This window comes from Ambystoma mexicanum, chromosome 12 (assembly GCF_040938575.1).
Source record: "Ambystoma mexicanum isolate Mex_15411 chromosome 12, UKY_AmexF1_1, whole genome shotgun sequence".
NCBI classification, from domain to species: Eukaryota; Metazoa; Chordata; class Amphibia; order Caudata; family Ambystomatidae; genus Ambystoma; species Ambystoma mexicanum.
The window spans coordinates 566,956,046-566,973,065 of NC_090936.1; the positions used below are offsets into that span (position 1 = coordinate 566,956,046).

General features: G+C 42.3%; 1 protein-coding gene across 1 annotated transcript in view; it reads right to left on the reverse strand.

Moving 5' to 3' along the window:
• Positions 1-348: 348 nt before the first annotated feature.
• The window catches only part of LOC138513782 (membrane-spanning 4-domains subfamily A member 4A-like), a 367,695-nt gene continuing 351,023 nt past the window's right edge, over positions 349-17,020 (reverse strand). The window contains exon 7 of the mRNA XM_069628877.1: positions 349-2,873. Coding sequence (XP_069484978.1) covers positions 2,640-2,873 — 234 coding nt within the window. The 3' untranslated portion in view covers positions 349-2,639. The remainder of the gene's footprint in view (positions 2,874-17,020) is intronic.

A 17,020-nucleotide genomic window follows, 5' to 3' on the forward strand; every position in this document is an offset into this window, starting at 1 on the left:
CCTGCTGGTGTGTCTTTGGACTGCACCCGCAACTGAGTCTAAAAGTCATCTCAATCAAAAGCACTGAAAGCATTTTCTAGTCATAGATCAAATATGGAGAGTGGGTATTTTCAGCAGAGCACACTTTTCTGCAGAGAAATTACCTTAACAGCAACAATCGAAAAAGGTTCAGCGAAGAAAATCCTTGCATATTGAATTCTGTCGCAAGTACTGTTTAAATATGTAAATATTTTTCTAAACCTATTTCATTAAAGATGGCGTCTAATGACAATGGCTAAACAAAGACGAGAACCTAGCAGCCTAATATGGTAAAATGCAAACAGTCAATGATAAATATGTTTAGGTAAGGAATATGTTTTAATGGTAGAATGGCTATAAAGGGGACCCCATAAACAGCATATCAAATTAGGACAACACAAATCCACTTTTAGGTATTAAAACACAGCATAATCATTAATTTTATTCATGTATTTGCTTGAATACACAGAGAGAAACGTTCTAAAGAGTTTTCACTATGCAATATGGTGGTTAATTGATTAATGGTGGATAGTAATAAAAATGGATCAGTTATGAAAACAGTACAAGAAAAACACAGCAATTGCATCAAACATTTTCCATTTGCACTAAGAGTAATCCTGAGTCGATACCCACTTGTATTGTCAACCATGCGGTGTAGTTGAAACAGCAAGACCATTGGGGCTTAAGAAGTATCTTTGATGGCTATTTTCAAAGAGCTTTCAATGGTAAAATCTTTTAGGGGTTGTTATAGTGAACAGTTACCAGGAAGGAGAAAAACATGAATATGTAAGAATCTGAGGGATGTTTAGGTTTGGTCCACTTCGGATAGATGCCCAAGAGTGTTGAGTAATGTATGTGTACAGTGAGGGGAAGAACGTCATGCACATATTTCAAGAGAAGAGTGGGAACAATATATAGAGGGACCTATGAAGCATTGTAAGTCAGCCTGCATGGTGTCCAGAAATTAGGAGGGGATGGAAGTGGCTCTGAGAAGGTTGAAAATACTGCAGGTGGCAAGACTGATGATGTATTTTGCACTGTATGTACAAATAAGTCAGGGGCGGCTGGTAAGTCTTCTGAAGCATGCTAAGCGCTCATGCATTGGTCAGGGCCTTTGCTGAGTAGAAGGTGAGTATGGGATGGAGTTTGCATCAATTTCACTGGAGGTTGTGGTCTGAGGAGGTAGATGAGCTGCCTCTGACTACAGGGAGCAGGAGAATTCCATTAGGTGTCAAAGATATGGGATGTGTAGGATTGTGATGAGCAGAAGATCGAGTACAGTAGATGGGATGAATCCAGTGTTGGAGTGTCTAAGCATAGAGCACCACATATTCATACAGGTTTTGAGGGAGGTGAGGCAGTCAGTCCTAGGATACAAGAAGATAGGTTGGTGTTGTTGAGGAATTTTTTCTTGTGGAGAAAATGAGGATACAAATTAAATATGCTCTCAGAATGACCGTAATTTGAAGCTGTTTGGGTACATGGAGGAGCACAAGGACTTTGTGTAGTACCAGAAGCAAAGGAATAAGGAGAGCGGAACAGTGCAGTACCAATGTTTCCCAGCCTTGAACTAGTTATCACTAGTATATTGTGACTGGCGATATCATGGGCCAAAGGCAGATGATGAGGATGAGGCTGAAAGAGTGAAGGTCGTAGCTGCCAAATGTTTGTGAGGTATTTTTTCAGTGTATTAAATTAATTGAAGTTCCATTGCAGGATATTGTGCAGTTTCCTGATGTCAAGAAACCATTGAAGTCCTGCGAAGCCATGGCTGTTCAGTGTTTAGAGAAGGAGTGGCATGGTTGTTGGATAGCTTTTGGATTTCATGCAAGAAGTGCAGTAGTTTTGTGTCAGAGACGATGGATCAAAGTTATTGCAAGCCTTTTAAAGGGGTGATATGTGAGATGGCATCTATGTGGTGTAAGGGTTTGAAAAACTGAACAGCCTGTTTGTCAGTAACTATCACCAGAAGGATGAGCCAATTGGAGAAATGGAGCAGGTTCAATCAGATCATTTTGTGGACATTCATAGGGACAATGGGGGAACATAAGGTGACAGTAGGGGTAGAGTGTCTCCTAAATCATTTGGCTCCACCCTGAGGAATAAGTAACACAAATGATTAGCAGGGATGGGTAAATGCTTCTGGCATGTGTCAGAAGGATACTGGAGATTGCCAGATCTTACATTGCTAGAGGGTGGGCATAAAGGGAGGGATTAGCTGAATTGGTAAAACCTTAGGTGATGGTGTGCATGTAGAAGGCCAGTTCATCGAGTGCAGCTCTGCAGTGTCTATTCTGCTATTTGTGGTGGTGCATATACATGCACATCTTTCTTCTTCAGGCAGTACATGTGTTCCAGGTTTGGGAGAGGAGGACCAGACTTGGAGGGTGGGGTGCAGAAAATGTACAATGTGCTCAGGGTATTGCTGTGGGCATCTTTGAACACGTTGAATAATCCTGTGAGTGGTGTCTGCTCTTCAAATAAATACAAACACATACATGGACCATACTACGTCCTAATTACTCATCATGCTAATGCAGCATTTCTATATGCTTTGCTATACATAACTGCTCAAACAATACAATGGTGCAAACAGATTGGAAAAATCTAAATCTGCAGAATCACACTTTTCTCAGGGCGGGTTCCCCCTCATAATAAGCTGGCGGTGACCCTGAAGGTTGTCCTTGTTCATTTGGTAGTCCAGACATCTGTGCTGATGCATAAGGTGTATTTGATGTGGGATCCCTCGGTATTCCATAAGGCACTGGTATGCCTTGCGCCATCTGTATCCCTGTAACTTGCATGGGTAGAACCCTGGGGTCTTGAGTGTAGCCGTTCTGTACCACAAACACGGGCTGCAAAAAGGGGACATTGTTATTACAATGTTTAGAAAACGGACTCTTCAGAATCACCATTTGAACGAGCACCATCCTCAGTGCCATTACACAACCACCAGAAGTATCACCATAGCTAGCAATCAGCATACAATTCATAAAGCTTTCTTTGAGTGCACATTTATTTTTCATTCACAAAAACATGTATTTTGCATATGTGCACAGTATTATTCTAATTGTTCTTTTATAACACGCTTAATACCGGGGACAAGTTTCTAAGTGCAGGCCCTGGATTTAAGCCTGTGTTGCTATGCCAAGACAACCACGTTGCCCCTGAGCTATCCTCCCGGTCTATAAATGCTGAGATGCAAATGCACTTCTACACAAGTGCACAGACTGTGCTGCATGCTCCCAATATGTTAACATGCCGCTACATGGCCAGGGAAGACATGGCACAACAACTACTTGGCAGTATAGAGTGCTAGTCAAGTGTTGGAATACCCTAATTAACATCTTTACATAATACATAAAAATATCAGTGAATTCCTGCAATGGGTTAACTCTTTGCACGCTGGTTAGAGAGTGTGTAATCAAAACTATATATGTGAATATGCCACATACAGATGAAGAACTCAGTGGACCGGAATATCAATCCCTGTCCGTAACTAGCGCCTAAATGCCTCTGGCCTTTGCGCACTTCTATAAATGAAATAAATAAATAAATCCCTTAGCTGCATTTGGTGCATTGCATGTATGCTCCTCAAGGTGCAGACTGGGCTTTTCAGCTTTCTTAAAGAATAATCATGGAGAGAGCCAATACTTGTATAGTGAAAACATATTCGTGCACACAGACACACTTAGCAGATGGGGAATATGGGGAGGGGAAAGCAGATAGAGGGCTGTGAGGATGCAGGAGGGGTGAATGAAGGAATATGAATTTGATTACTGATGAATAAAAGGGAACAAGGAAGGATGTGCGAATTAATGTTTATGGGGTAGATGAATTGGTGCTGGAGGGCTCACTAGAAGATTTTGAAGATGGATGAATGAAAGTTTAAGGGGATATGATACCGTGAGGTTGTATTGTTGAATACATGCATATGTGTGAAACGGACCAATGGATTATTGAGTAAGCATGTAGGGATGGATACGTGAGTGTTTGGATGTGCGAATCAATGAGAAAGTGGGGATGGCTTAATGAGTGATTGCTGGACCTGTTGAAGGCTTGCAGCAAAGTGGTAATGTGGGCACTGCAACGCTTTATCACAACGGAATTAAGGACTAAACGCAAAAGGATTACCCAACCTTGAAGATGAATAGAGACTGAAGGTTTTTATACTGATTCTTTTTTAAATATGATTTCATTAAAAAAGTACTATATAACATAACTTAACATAACAGGTGTATTTGTAGATCACACTTTCACCCCAAGAGGGGCATCTTGGTACTATTGACAGATAACCGATGTTTCTTGTTACCCAACTTAATGGTACTCATATATTACACTCTAGGGGGGTTATATGTCAAGAGTATGTGTGACCTTTTATTTGTTATTGTATTGATGTGTATGTCTCTTGGATGATTGGTGGTGAGACACAGAGAGTAGAAAGGGAGAGTGAGAAGAAGTCCTGAAAGAGTGAGCAGGATTGAGTGAGTGAGAGAGAGACAGACAGAGAGCAAAAGGGAATGAGTGTTATGACCCAGACAGAGAGAGTGAGAGGGAGAGAGAGAGAGACATCAAAGGCTGGGTCTGCAGGGCAGTTGGTCTCTTTAATCATATCTGTACATCTATCTCCCAAGGACATCAATACATTACATGGGAAGTGCTTACCTTACTCAATATAGATGCCATACTTGTAATGGACAGCACTCAAACAGACAAGACCTGTTTGCCATATTACTAGATATGCAGGACAGGACGAACCAGAATACAGAGGTCAGGTGACCCACAATTACATAATGAAATACCCATTTTACCCTTAGGTTATTTTTTTTAACCATCAACAATGAAATCTGTTTCTTAAGGATAATCCCAGTTTCCCATTTGGAAATATGTAGAATGTGAATATCTAGCTAATATTCCTGGCTTTCCTCTTGCAAATAAGAGATTTCCAATGGTCTTGTCTCTAAAATCAGCAGACCAACATAGTGATCATTTGCTTGTAAATGAAGTCAAACATTTTATTAATATTGTAAATAACAAGACTACGAATTATGAAAGCCTAAATCCTAGAGTTCTTGGGGTTACCATACTTCATTTTGATGTATTTTTCAAAGAATCATTCAATTGAGTTTTCACTTTGAGGTGTGTGATAAAGGATTCAGAATGTTGTCTTAGAATGTTGCTGGTTTTGCGACAATATTGGATAATGTAGTTTGCATTAGAATTCTGAGTACACAGGATATTTTGCCGTTGTGGGAATTATGGTTATTCCCACCACCGAATCATGATGGGTATTTGACTTATTTTCTTTCTAGCCAATCTATCAATGGTCACAGTGCTGGTGGTTTGGTTATTTTTATATCCATTATTTTTGGCTAATTCGTATAGGGATGACTCAGGGGTTCCCTTAGGTGTTACACCTATAGATGTAGATTGACATTGTATTAAAAAAACAAATTCGATAATTCCTTTCATGGTGCTACCATGGGCGGGCTTGGATGAGATTCTTTTTGATCCCTTCAAAAAATGTTGACACTTCAAATTGTATAAACAATGTCTAGATTCCCTCATAATTGTGGGTGGCAAGTTTAATCTTAAAATGAATGATTTAAGTCTGGTCAATTGAATCATCAAAGAGCACGATTTATCATTGGGTATCACTCTACTAGACTCTTTTGATTTCCACACATGGGCCAAAAGAGAAACACTTTTTGCACATCTTTTAGCTATGGGATTCCACAGTTTTATTGGAAGAGGTATATCCGATGCACAGGATTTTTCCTATAAGGATTATCGACCAGCTGTAAAGTGACCATAATCCAAAAGCACTGGATATTTTTCCTTTTGGAAATGTGAGACGTAACCATGAGCATCTCCTAAACCCGGGTTCTATGACATCTAACCGGATAGGATTAAGGTGGAGTAATTTGGACCCTGACTTCCGCTGAAACATCACATAAACTGCTGCATTCGACTTTGAATGTTCGATTTAAAGTCATCCATTTAAAGTCATCCAATGCTTTAAGACGGAAGCCTTTTCAGAACATACAATTCAAGGCTTGCCCTTTGTTAGTCATTCAAAACGTATTAAAATCAGTGTTGCATCTGGTGGCTTTGAGGAGAATGGCTGAAACGTTAGGTATTCTCTATTGCTACCTTTAACAAGCATTAGCAAAGGCAATAGTTTTGGCGTTTAGAGCTGTTCTTTGCATTTTGTATTTATTGGCACCTGGGAGCAAGGAGGAGAATGAAAAGTTCAAGGGAGGATGTGAGAAGGGATGCAGGTGTGTAGAAAATGGACGCGCAGAAAATGAGAACGGGAGGAAGCCTACGAAAGAGGGTGCGATTGATGATAAGAGGAAATATGAGCGAGAACGGGTGAGAGTGAGAAAGTAAGAGAAAAAGTGAGTGTGAGGGGAAGAATGAGAGAAAAAGTAAGGGCTGGGAGCTAATGTGAGAGTAGGAGAAGAGGGAATAAAGGGATATCATCAAGAGTGCCCGAGAGAGAGCGCGAGAGCTACAGTGCAAGCAGGGAGAGAAAGCTACAGTGCAAGCAGGGAGAGAGAGAGAGAGAGCGAGAGAGCTACAGTGCACGCAGGGAGAGAGCGAGAGAGAGAGAGAGAGAGCTACAGTGCAAGCAGGGAGAGAGAGAGCTACAGTGCAAGCAGGGAGAGAGAGGGAGAGATACAGTGCAAGCAGGGAGAGAGAGAGAGAGATACAGTGCAAGCAGGGAGAGAGAGAGAAAGAGAGAGAGAGCGAGAGATACAGTGCAAGCAGGGAGAGAGAGAGAGAGTGAGCTACAGTGCAAGCAGGGAGAGAGAGATACAGTGCAAGCAGGGAGAGAGAGAGAGAGAGAGAGATACAGTGCAAGCAGGGAGAGAGAGAGAGAGAGAGAGAGATAGAGTGCAAGCAGGGAGAGAGAGAGCTACAGTGCAAGCAGGGAGAGAGAGCGAGAGCGAGAGAGCTACAGTGCAAGCAAGGGAGAGAGGGAGAGAGAGCGCGAGAGCTACAGTGCAAGCAGGGAGAGAGAGAGAGCTACAGTGCAAGCAGGGAGAGACAGAGAGAGCTACAGTGCAAGCAGAGAGAGAGAGAGCGAGAGAGCTACAGTGCAAGCAGGGGGAGAGAGAAAGAGAGAGCGAGAGATACAGTGCAAGCAGGGAGAGAGAGTGAGAGAGAGTGAGCTACAGTGCAAGCAGGGTGAGAGAGAGAGAAAGAGAGTGAGAGAGAGATCGACAGTGCACACAGGGAGAGAGAGCGAGAGAGCAACAGTGCAAGCAGGGAGAGAGAGAGCTAGAGTGCAAGCAGGGAGAGAGAGAGAGAGTGAGAGAGCTACAGTGCAAGCAGGGAGAGAGAGAGATAGAGAGAGAGAGATACAGTACAAGTAGGGAGAGAGAGAGAGAGAGAGAGAGAGAGAGAGAGATACAGTGCAAGCAGGGAGAGAGACAGAGTGAGAGAGCTACAGTGCAAGAAGGGAGAGAGAGAGAGCGAGAGAGCTACAGTGTAAGCAGGGAGAGAGAGATAGAGAGAGAGAGATCGACAGCGCACACAGGGAGAGAGAGCGAGAGAGCGACAGTGCAAGCAGGGAGAGAGAGTGAGAGAGATTGACAGCGCACACATGGAGAGAGAGCGAGAGAGCGACAGTGCAAGCAGGGAGAGAGAGAGAGAGAGATCGACAGCGCACACGGAGAGTGAGCGAGAGAGCGACAGTCTGCTGGAGAGAGAGAGCGCAAGAGAACGGCGGCACACATGGGGAGAGCAGGCTGACATCGCTTGTTCAGGGAGAGAGGAAGCATGCACAGAGGGGGAGAGAGAGTGACACTACACATGGCGAGAACACAAAATTGTTTAAAAAATAGTTGGTGCATCAGCAGTAGTCGCCTTTGCGGCAGCAACTTCTAGGAGAGTGGTCTTCATTTGGACAATGAATATAAACATGGGATAACAAATATGAATTTTTGTTTCTAATATTGCCGTATACATTGTCTTCTTAATAGCTTTAGGACCAAGAAAATGAAAAGGTATTGAAATCGCCATGACTTCATGATTTTTGGGAGGGAGTGCAGTGCGGGGTAGCTGGAGAGTAGTTATGGGGTAGGTGGGGTCAGGCAGATTCTGGTGGTCCGACTTGGGCGCAATATTGTGTAGAGAGAGTGCCCTGCCTGTAACTGCTGTGCTTCGCAGTAATGACTTTAATAATTGGAAACTGACTGAAGGCATGCCGAGGAATCATGGTGGTGTGTTCATTTCCCTAAACAGCTTTTTTGTGGTGTTGTATGTGAAACACGAAAACTTGCCTTGTGGACAGTTAAACCTACAGACTTGCTATGGCGCCTCTAAACCTTTACCATCCAATCCTGCGGTAGTACATGAAATCAAAGTCAGTTTGCTCTTCCTGCATTAAGAGGGAATGGGGGTCAAATTCAGCACAGGGGGCGGGGGGGGGTATCACTGAAACAATCTGCCTATCCTAAGACCTACCCTTGGCAATCATGTTCTCAGGTACAGACACAATCCATACTTCACGCAATTACCAAACATGAGCTCGAAACATTTCTTGAAATATATCTCTACAGTCTCCAATAAGCGTGCAAAGTAATCCTTCCCCAACCGCTTCTCACACCAACTAAGAAAGAACCCCCCCCCTTCCGCATTGAGCGTAAAGAACTGCTATGTTGGGGAACATAATGTAATAATGATGAAAACCTATAATTAACCATCAGAGTGACCCAGACATGCAATATTGCCAACGTTTACTGATGCCATGCCTGGGAGTCTCCTTACCTCAGGTGGCTGAAACAATGTACACACATCGAAATCACCTGTGCTGGTTCTAAGTGTGGTGTGGCCGCTTCAGCAGAAATGTATTGCTCGTTTAAGAGCATGAGTCATGACCTCATCATGATAGCAGTCAATAAAAGGGGCCTCTGTGTGCACGTGCTGCAGTGCAGCAGCAGACTCTGGAAGGGATCGATTGAGTCCGTGTACTCCTTGATTGGGTTGGGTTTGCCATGTGGTTACAGCCTCTGAGTGAACCCTGTCCTGTGTGATCACAAAGCCAAGGAACGGTGGTGCAGTGTGACCCCAACCCACACATAAGGTAGGGTGACCCTGACAATGTTATCCTGTCATACTTAAGCTGCTTGATTTAGCAAACACGACCTTGCTGGGTCGGGTGCCTCCCATCAAGGACATGTCTGGCCCGGGTACCCCTGAGCCAAACACCACACTAAGCAAATCGCCCCCTCATCATACTATCAAGAGCAGAGCAGGCAGAATAAAAAAACATTGCCCAGAAACCTCTGCTAGCAAGCATGTCAAAAATAACCTTTCCAATTAAAATGTAAAAGTAGCGCCCTACAGCTGTTGCCCAAAACCCAGGGGAACAGGAATACCGAAAATGCCTTTGAAACGTTCTGCGCTTACAGTAACAATACAACAGCCACTGCTTCAAGTGGTGGTTGGGTGTAGCCCATGCCAAAGACAAATGTCCAAGATCCCAGAGGAGCCTACCCAGGGGAGCGGCTGAACTGAGAGCTCCGCGAACTTCGGGTGCAAAGGGGCTGGGGGACCAAATCCGATTGGCCACCAGAATGGGGCCATGGGTAACGGGGTTGCCGCATGGGCTGGGGTCTGCAGTGGTAATACAGCCTGATCGTAGGGAAAGGAGTGCATAGGGGCCTCTGTAAACAGGGGGTGGAGGATGAGGAAACGCCACCTGTGCAAGTCAGAGCGTTGCACGCAGAAAACAAAGATAGATGGCGGAAAGCTGTGGGATTAAAAAATACGAATAAAACACCGAGGAAAGCAGGGCAAGAGAAACCGTGGTCCATACGGGAAAAAGAGAGATCAGACAGATGGAGCCTGACATTAGGAAGGATCACTACGCCAGTACAGGATGAAAAGCATGTGGTTTCCAAGTAGAATACGGATTGGGAGAATCATTTTAAAACACTCACAGATTGGTTCAAATGGGCCAGAAGCACAAAATGGTTCTATGTTGTTTTGCAGACAGGAACTTTTTCTTTGGTCTTTGTAGTGAAAAATTTCCATCGAAAAAACTCATGGAATTTTGTATTTTTTATTTGGAGGGTAACCCCCCACACCCAAACTCCTCATTCCCAACATTAGTATACCTACACCATCCCCCTCCCTATCCCTTGTGTCCTCTTACCCCCCCCCCGTAAAAATACCATTGAAAAACAACCTGTCAGCAAAAGGTCATCATGCCCCCGAAATATAACATTTGCTGATGCTGCCAATTAATTCATGAGCATTTCCACTTACCATATCAACCAGATATCCTGCTACTGAACACCCATGCTTCCTTCTTGTGTTAGTAAGGCTTTGCCACATAGGTGGCTATCACCACCATATGCTCCCAACTCAAAAATCATTGCACGGGATCCATTTCAAATTGCTAATGCTAGGTGAGTATAAATAAATGTTAGAGGTAGTTGATGCCAAGAATCCCTGATTGTTTTACAGATTAATGTCCAGACCTTGATACCCTTAAAACCATCTACTGTGAAAATACCCTTCAAACAATGACTCAATTTTAGGCCACTTTGAATAATATCCACTACCAAAATGAATGCCCTTCATGTCAAGATTCTTCACAGGACTGAGAATTTTTTTTTCACCCAAATATAACAGTAAATAATGCAGTTATGGGATGGGCAAGGGGCAAAGACTTGACCTTTTTTCTATCTATCTATCTATCTATCTATCTATCTATCTATCTATCTATCTATCTATCTATCTATCCATCTGTCTATGTAGCTGTTGGTCTGTATGTCTGCCTGTCTCTCTCTCTCTCTCTCTCTCTCTCTCTCTCTCTCTCTCTCTCTCTCTCTCTCTCTCTCTCTGTAGCTGCCCTATAGTTAAGGTGAGTCAGACGTCCATAGGTACCCCTCAAAATTCTATAGGTAATACATTTTGATTTGATTTGAGTAATGGATTTGACTGCAATTTCGAAGGAGATTAAGGTCTCCCACCCCACACCCCTGCAATGTGTCATAAAGATTTGTTAAAAAATAAAAACGTTATTAAGAAGACAACACATTTTTCCCCCCAAAGTGCGGCCTACTACCTATTCAATTTCCCATAGACAAACAAGGTCAATTTTTGTCAAAGCGCCACAGCCCAAACCGCTGGACGGAATTGGACCAGGTCCAAAACAAAGCGTTGACTCGCGATCCATGCTTGGTTTGGGGTTATTCTGTGCAGTAGTTATTTAAATATTACCCCTTCTCAAAAATAGATAGCTATATCTCAGGGATTTACCGGAAACCTGGGGTTTTTACAAATGAAACAACCGCCATCTTGTTTTTCTCTCGATGTGAGAGATAACCGCGGTTATGGCTGAGGATAACGGGAAAAGGAAAATAGTTAAAAAGTTATTTGCAGGTAAAAATAATTGCAAATGAGTTCAGTCTAATGGTGGGGAGGTTAGTGGAGGACACCAAGTGACATTTGAGAGTTATAGGAGGTCCAGTGACTGAGTTTGCAACACAAAACTTTTTGTAGCCATGGCTATAGCCTTGAATAGCCAACATCTCAAAGAAAACTGCGTCACAGAAACAGAGTGTATTGTGGAGGTAAAGTGAGAGGGCATGGGAGGTGTGGAGGCCATCTGGGGAGTGGGGGGACCTGGCTTAGATGAGGGGGGCACTTGGTGAGGGCCTAGTGGGGCAGGAATGCATTTTTATCAGCCTTTTTCCTTATATTCACAACCATATTCGAGGCTATAAAGGACTACAGATAACCATGGGTAAGAGTAGTTCTGTGCCTGCGGCTATACATTTTAGGGTGTCTGTGTTTTATTTCTTTTTTAATGTTATTTTTATAGGTATAGTGACATCGGGGTGACAAATCACTGAGGCAGTAGGTATTTGGGAGTCTTATCTATTTTGGCTGTGTGTTTGCAGACTTTTATACATGTAAGACTGTGGAGAAAAACAGAAGAAAATTGTTTGGAAAAATCGATAGAATAAGTAAACACCCTGCTCTAGTTTTCGATGCCCCATACACTGTATTTCAGCCTGGGTGTTGTCCCTCATGCTATTTTATCTTGTTTAATTATACCTATTAAATGCATCCCCACCTAGTTTAGTGTCATGTATTATACTCTGCTTTCTTTATTTTCACCCACCTTACAAAAGTACATGAGCAGTGTTTTACTGTATTGATCTTTGAACTTCTGTTGTATTATAGATCCCAAAGTGAGCCCCCCTTTTAGCTAACAATTTGTAACCCTGGTTATGAAAAAAGTCAATGACCTCTAACCACGGTTAAATTTTAAATAAAATGTTTTGGGGTATTATTTTATTGTATTTGTGTATTTATATGTGATAGGTAGTCCTGTTTTGGGGCCACTGAGTGTAGTATTTTACCACATTTGGAGTACTGTTTTGATGTTATTAAGGAACACTGTATTTCCTTCATCGGTTATGTCTATAGAAATTGGCCATGTAGAATTGTATGTTGTTGTTTGAGATCCATAATTGGTTGTGGTCTCTCATTAATGCTGAAACTACTTTATTAACATTTATCTGTGATTTTTCAATTTTATCATTAAATTTGGTGGTCCATCTCCATGTTTGCCTCTGAACAAGATTGAAAAATATACAGAGGGTGAAGGAAAAAGTTCCATTCATTTTTCCAAGTCTTTTATCATCATTAAAGTAAGGGACACACCTTGTACATTCCATAAATCATGTCCTCTACAATTAATTAGTATGATGTCTGGGTGCCCTGTACTTTTCAAACTGAACTATTTTGGAAAAAACCTGGAACCAACGCATTCCCCGCAATCCAAACCATTTAATTGTAAAATCTGCCAAACCAAGGTCCATGTTAATGTTAAGTTTCTCACAAAAAGCCAGTAACCAAAAGGGCCAACTGTCTCAAATCAGCCACAAAGTTTTCAAACCAGCCATGATATCTGCAGTCTTTCTCTGCTTCGAGGAACATGATTCCTAGTTTGAATTTCTAGTAATTTCTGTAAATAGGGTATGTAGAAAGTGTGTGTTTTGATGTTTGTAATTGGTTGATGTTATTGTTGTAATTCTGTGTTTGTTTGTGATAGGTTACACTCAAAAATTTGTCGCCCATTTTTGTATTTTGGTTAGTAAATATAGTCCTCTTTTTGTGATTTTGATTTTGGAAAGTAGGAACGCTAACACTTTATGTAGTTTTGTTCTTCTGATTGTATAACTCTCTATGCACTGTACTCTCATTGTTTGAGTCCAACCCATGTTTGACCTGTTTTTGAACTTTATCCACCCAACCTAACCCCAATCTTGAATATCCTTACTACTATGTATACTTTACCATCATCCACTTTAAATAACTTCATGAGCAGTCATTTATTGAATTGACACCGTTACGGACCATTGTATTACGACTGTCTTTTTTGTCATTTAAATTCCATACTTAGATTTTATTTAAAAAATAATTCTTATAGCCGTGGCTATACAAAAGGGAAGTGATTGGTATATTGAGGATCACGTCTAGGAACATAAATGACTGGGGTGTTTACCCGTGACTATTCAGCACCTGCCTGGTGCCCTGTGTTGCTTCCCGCCCTGTGCAGGCACGGCTATGTTTTGGCAAATGGCACGTGGTTTGTTTGTGGATGTGTGGTAGATGCGGTTATCCAATATTTATGGTGGGGTAGCATCATAGATGCATTGTGTGTTTTGGGGGATTGGGAGAGACCATGGGAGTGGAGGAGGATCATGAGGAGTGGAGGGGGGCTGATAGGCATGTTAGGGACACTTGTTTGGAGTTTGGGGAAGTGGAAATACATTTTGGTATTTGTCAATTTTTTGCATAGCCTCGACTAACATCAAACGTCCATTAATGGCTTTTCTATAACCGCACCTATAAAAAAGCATGTGCGTAAGCACGTCAATGCTTTTCGTTATTTTATTAGTTGCATCCATAGGCATGCCTATGGTTATACCCGCGTCTATGAAACCATCAATTTTCTGTGCAATAACCATAAATCATATTGTTATGTGGATGATACAGCACAGAATTTTATTTGTGTGTGTCATTTTATCTGCCTAGGTGTTCTGTTATTTCATTTGAAGTTTTGAAGGCTTGCTTAGTTTGATTTGGGCTTTCAAAAAAATTTACATGTAGCCGCAGAAACAAAACAAGATCTGCAGCCGTGTTGAATAGTCGTGGCTATGAAAGATGTTGGGTGGGAAAAAATAGGTTTCTGTGAGTTTCATTGTTATTGGTTGTTATTACTTTTCTATTTGTGTAGGTATCTGTGATAGGTTGTGGTGAAAATGTGTTATCCATTTTAGTAGTTCTATTTGTATAGTCAAAAAACAAGTGAACAGGGTCAGAGACTTGCCTATTCAATTAACCCGAAAGTCTATACAATATAACATAGTAGATACACCTTTTTTTTTACAACAAATGTTTATATTCAAAGGAGGAGACCTATTGGTCTAATAACAAAAAACATAAAACATTCCATTAGAGGCCAGACATGAACCAAATGCATGGTACTGTAAAACATACATGTTTGAGACATTTGCGGCTCAAATCTCAGTACAAATAAACTAAAAACAGCGAGCTACCTACTGTTGCAAGAAAGCACAACAGGGGTCACAACAGATAGTACAATTTACTTGACACAGTATTAGGAGGTGGTGAACAGTGTTGACATTGACACAAGAAGTGGAATTGAGAGAGTCTACACAGGTGTGTTTCAGCCCTCAGAGGTTACTGTATAAGCCTATCTTGAGCAGGCCTTCATCAGGACAGAAACGCTTGAGAAATGGCCTGCATCAGTATTTGGGTATTATCGAATAGGCAAGTTGGTGAGCATAACTGTTTATTCTAATCTCAATTAATGCTTGTGTATCTTTCCATGTTTAAAGGAATGACTCAGCACGGTTTCAAAAAAAGAGAGATTGGACCCCTATGACGTATCAGATGTCCTCTTTAGTAGACTTCATGGATTCAAATGATGAAGTCCAATCTACAAGATCAAAGACTGTATCAGAAGTCGGTCTAGGCGATAAACAATAAGGCCTAGCATCAATATTAGCAGGCCGTGAGTGAATCAAAGTGGCTTTCCTGTGAAAGCCACAGCGTATATTTGGGAGAATTATTTTGGAAAACGTGGCTTGACAGTATGTCTGTGCTTCTTCTGCCGTTGACTCTAGGGGTCCCGCGTATGATTAGCCGACAGGAACCCAGATGGGGTTGCCCATGGTCCCTGTAAGGTTCGAAAAAGTCGATTAGGGCTCAATAGTGTGTCCCAGAGCAAGGCCCTGGTGTATCTGGGTTAGATCACAGAGTCTAAATATATTACATCTAAGTGCATGGAAAATTCACAGAAAGTACCTGCGTTTCACCTTGCCTCTAGTCGGGAGGTGTATGAACCACAGTGATGTTAGTGGCGGAACCGTGATTCAAAGCGGACTTGTACCCCATTGGGGATGATAGTCATGTGCCATATGCCTGTATCCAGCTGCACAGCCATGTATCTAATTGTACGGGATCTGATGGTGAAAAATGTCATACTTTTTGTCTTAATACAATGTCGAAACCAATGAATCGGTGTGTGGAACTGAGAAGGACATCGAGGTAGCATAGGTCAGAATCAAGCGCGCAGCACCTTTAGCCTGTGCTCCATTTTTAGTGTTTTTCATAAAACACCACATCCGGGGATACCCGCATTTTGACAACACCACTATAATCTGAAATCATCACCAGCACACCAACCATAGGTGCTTTTTATTTGTTTTTTCCCTTGTGACAAATTGTCCCAACTGAAACCATATTCACTCCTCATAGGGACTAATTAATGAATGCCTGCATAATACATCAAGCAAAAAAACTGTGGCTCAAGCGCTTACCATGGAAACCGTTTTTCTAACAACATCTTTTTTCGACATGACATTGTCAGTCTTTTTTGTGTACACCAACCACAATTAGGTGGGTAGCAATTCGGAGAAGTAGGCAAAGAGATAACCTATTTAGAACCGGGCCATGCCACGTCCGCGATTCAAAATGGTGGACCGCTATATATACAATGGTCGCCATGACTACGGATCCTTATCTGCTGCAACACTGCTGTGCGGCAGAGCTTTTCCCCATCAATAGAGGTGAACGATCCTCCTGTGGGTCTAGTCACGGACCCCTTTGCGCTCCACTTACTAAAATGCTGCACTCTTGATCGTTTTTACAGATACCCACGCGGTGGGGCTCCTCCACGAGCTAGGATTTTCCTGGTTCAACATGGCGAATGAAGGTAATCGCTTTGTCCAACACTGATTTGATTCACTCAGATTTACTGTAGATGATATATTCTGCTACTTGCTTGGGACTCATCCCTGAGAAAAAAACTATTTTTCTGCCCCCCCCCCCACAGAGACTATCATCCCCAGCGGGGTACAACTCTACTTTGAATCGTGGTTCCGCCACTAAGATCATGGTGGTTCATACACCTCCCGCCTAGATGCAGGTACGTTCTGTGAATTTTCCATGCACTTAGATGTAATATATGTAGACTCTGTGATCTAACCCAGACACACCAGGGCCTTGGTCTGGGAAACACGATTGAGCCCTAATTGACTTTTTCGAACCTTAAAGGGACCAGGGGCAACCCCAGCTGGGTTCCTGTCCACTAATCATACGTGGGCCCCCTACAGTGAGTGGCAGAAAAAGCGCAGACATACTGCCAAGCCATGTTTTCAAAAATAATTCTCCCAAAGATACGCTGTGGCTTGCACAGGTAAGCCAGTTTGATTCACTCAGGGCCTGCTAATATTGATGCTAGGCCTTATTGTTGGTCACCTAGACCGACTTCTGATACAGGCTTTGATCTTGTAGATTGGACTTCATCATTTGAAACCATGAAGTCTGCTAAAGAGGACATCTGATACGTCATAGGCGTCCAATTTCTCTTTTTTTTTAAACCGTGCTGAGTCATTCCTTAAAACACGGTAAGATACACAAGCATTAATTGAGATTAGAA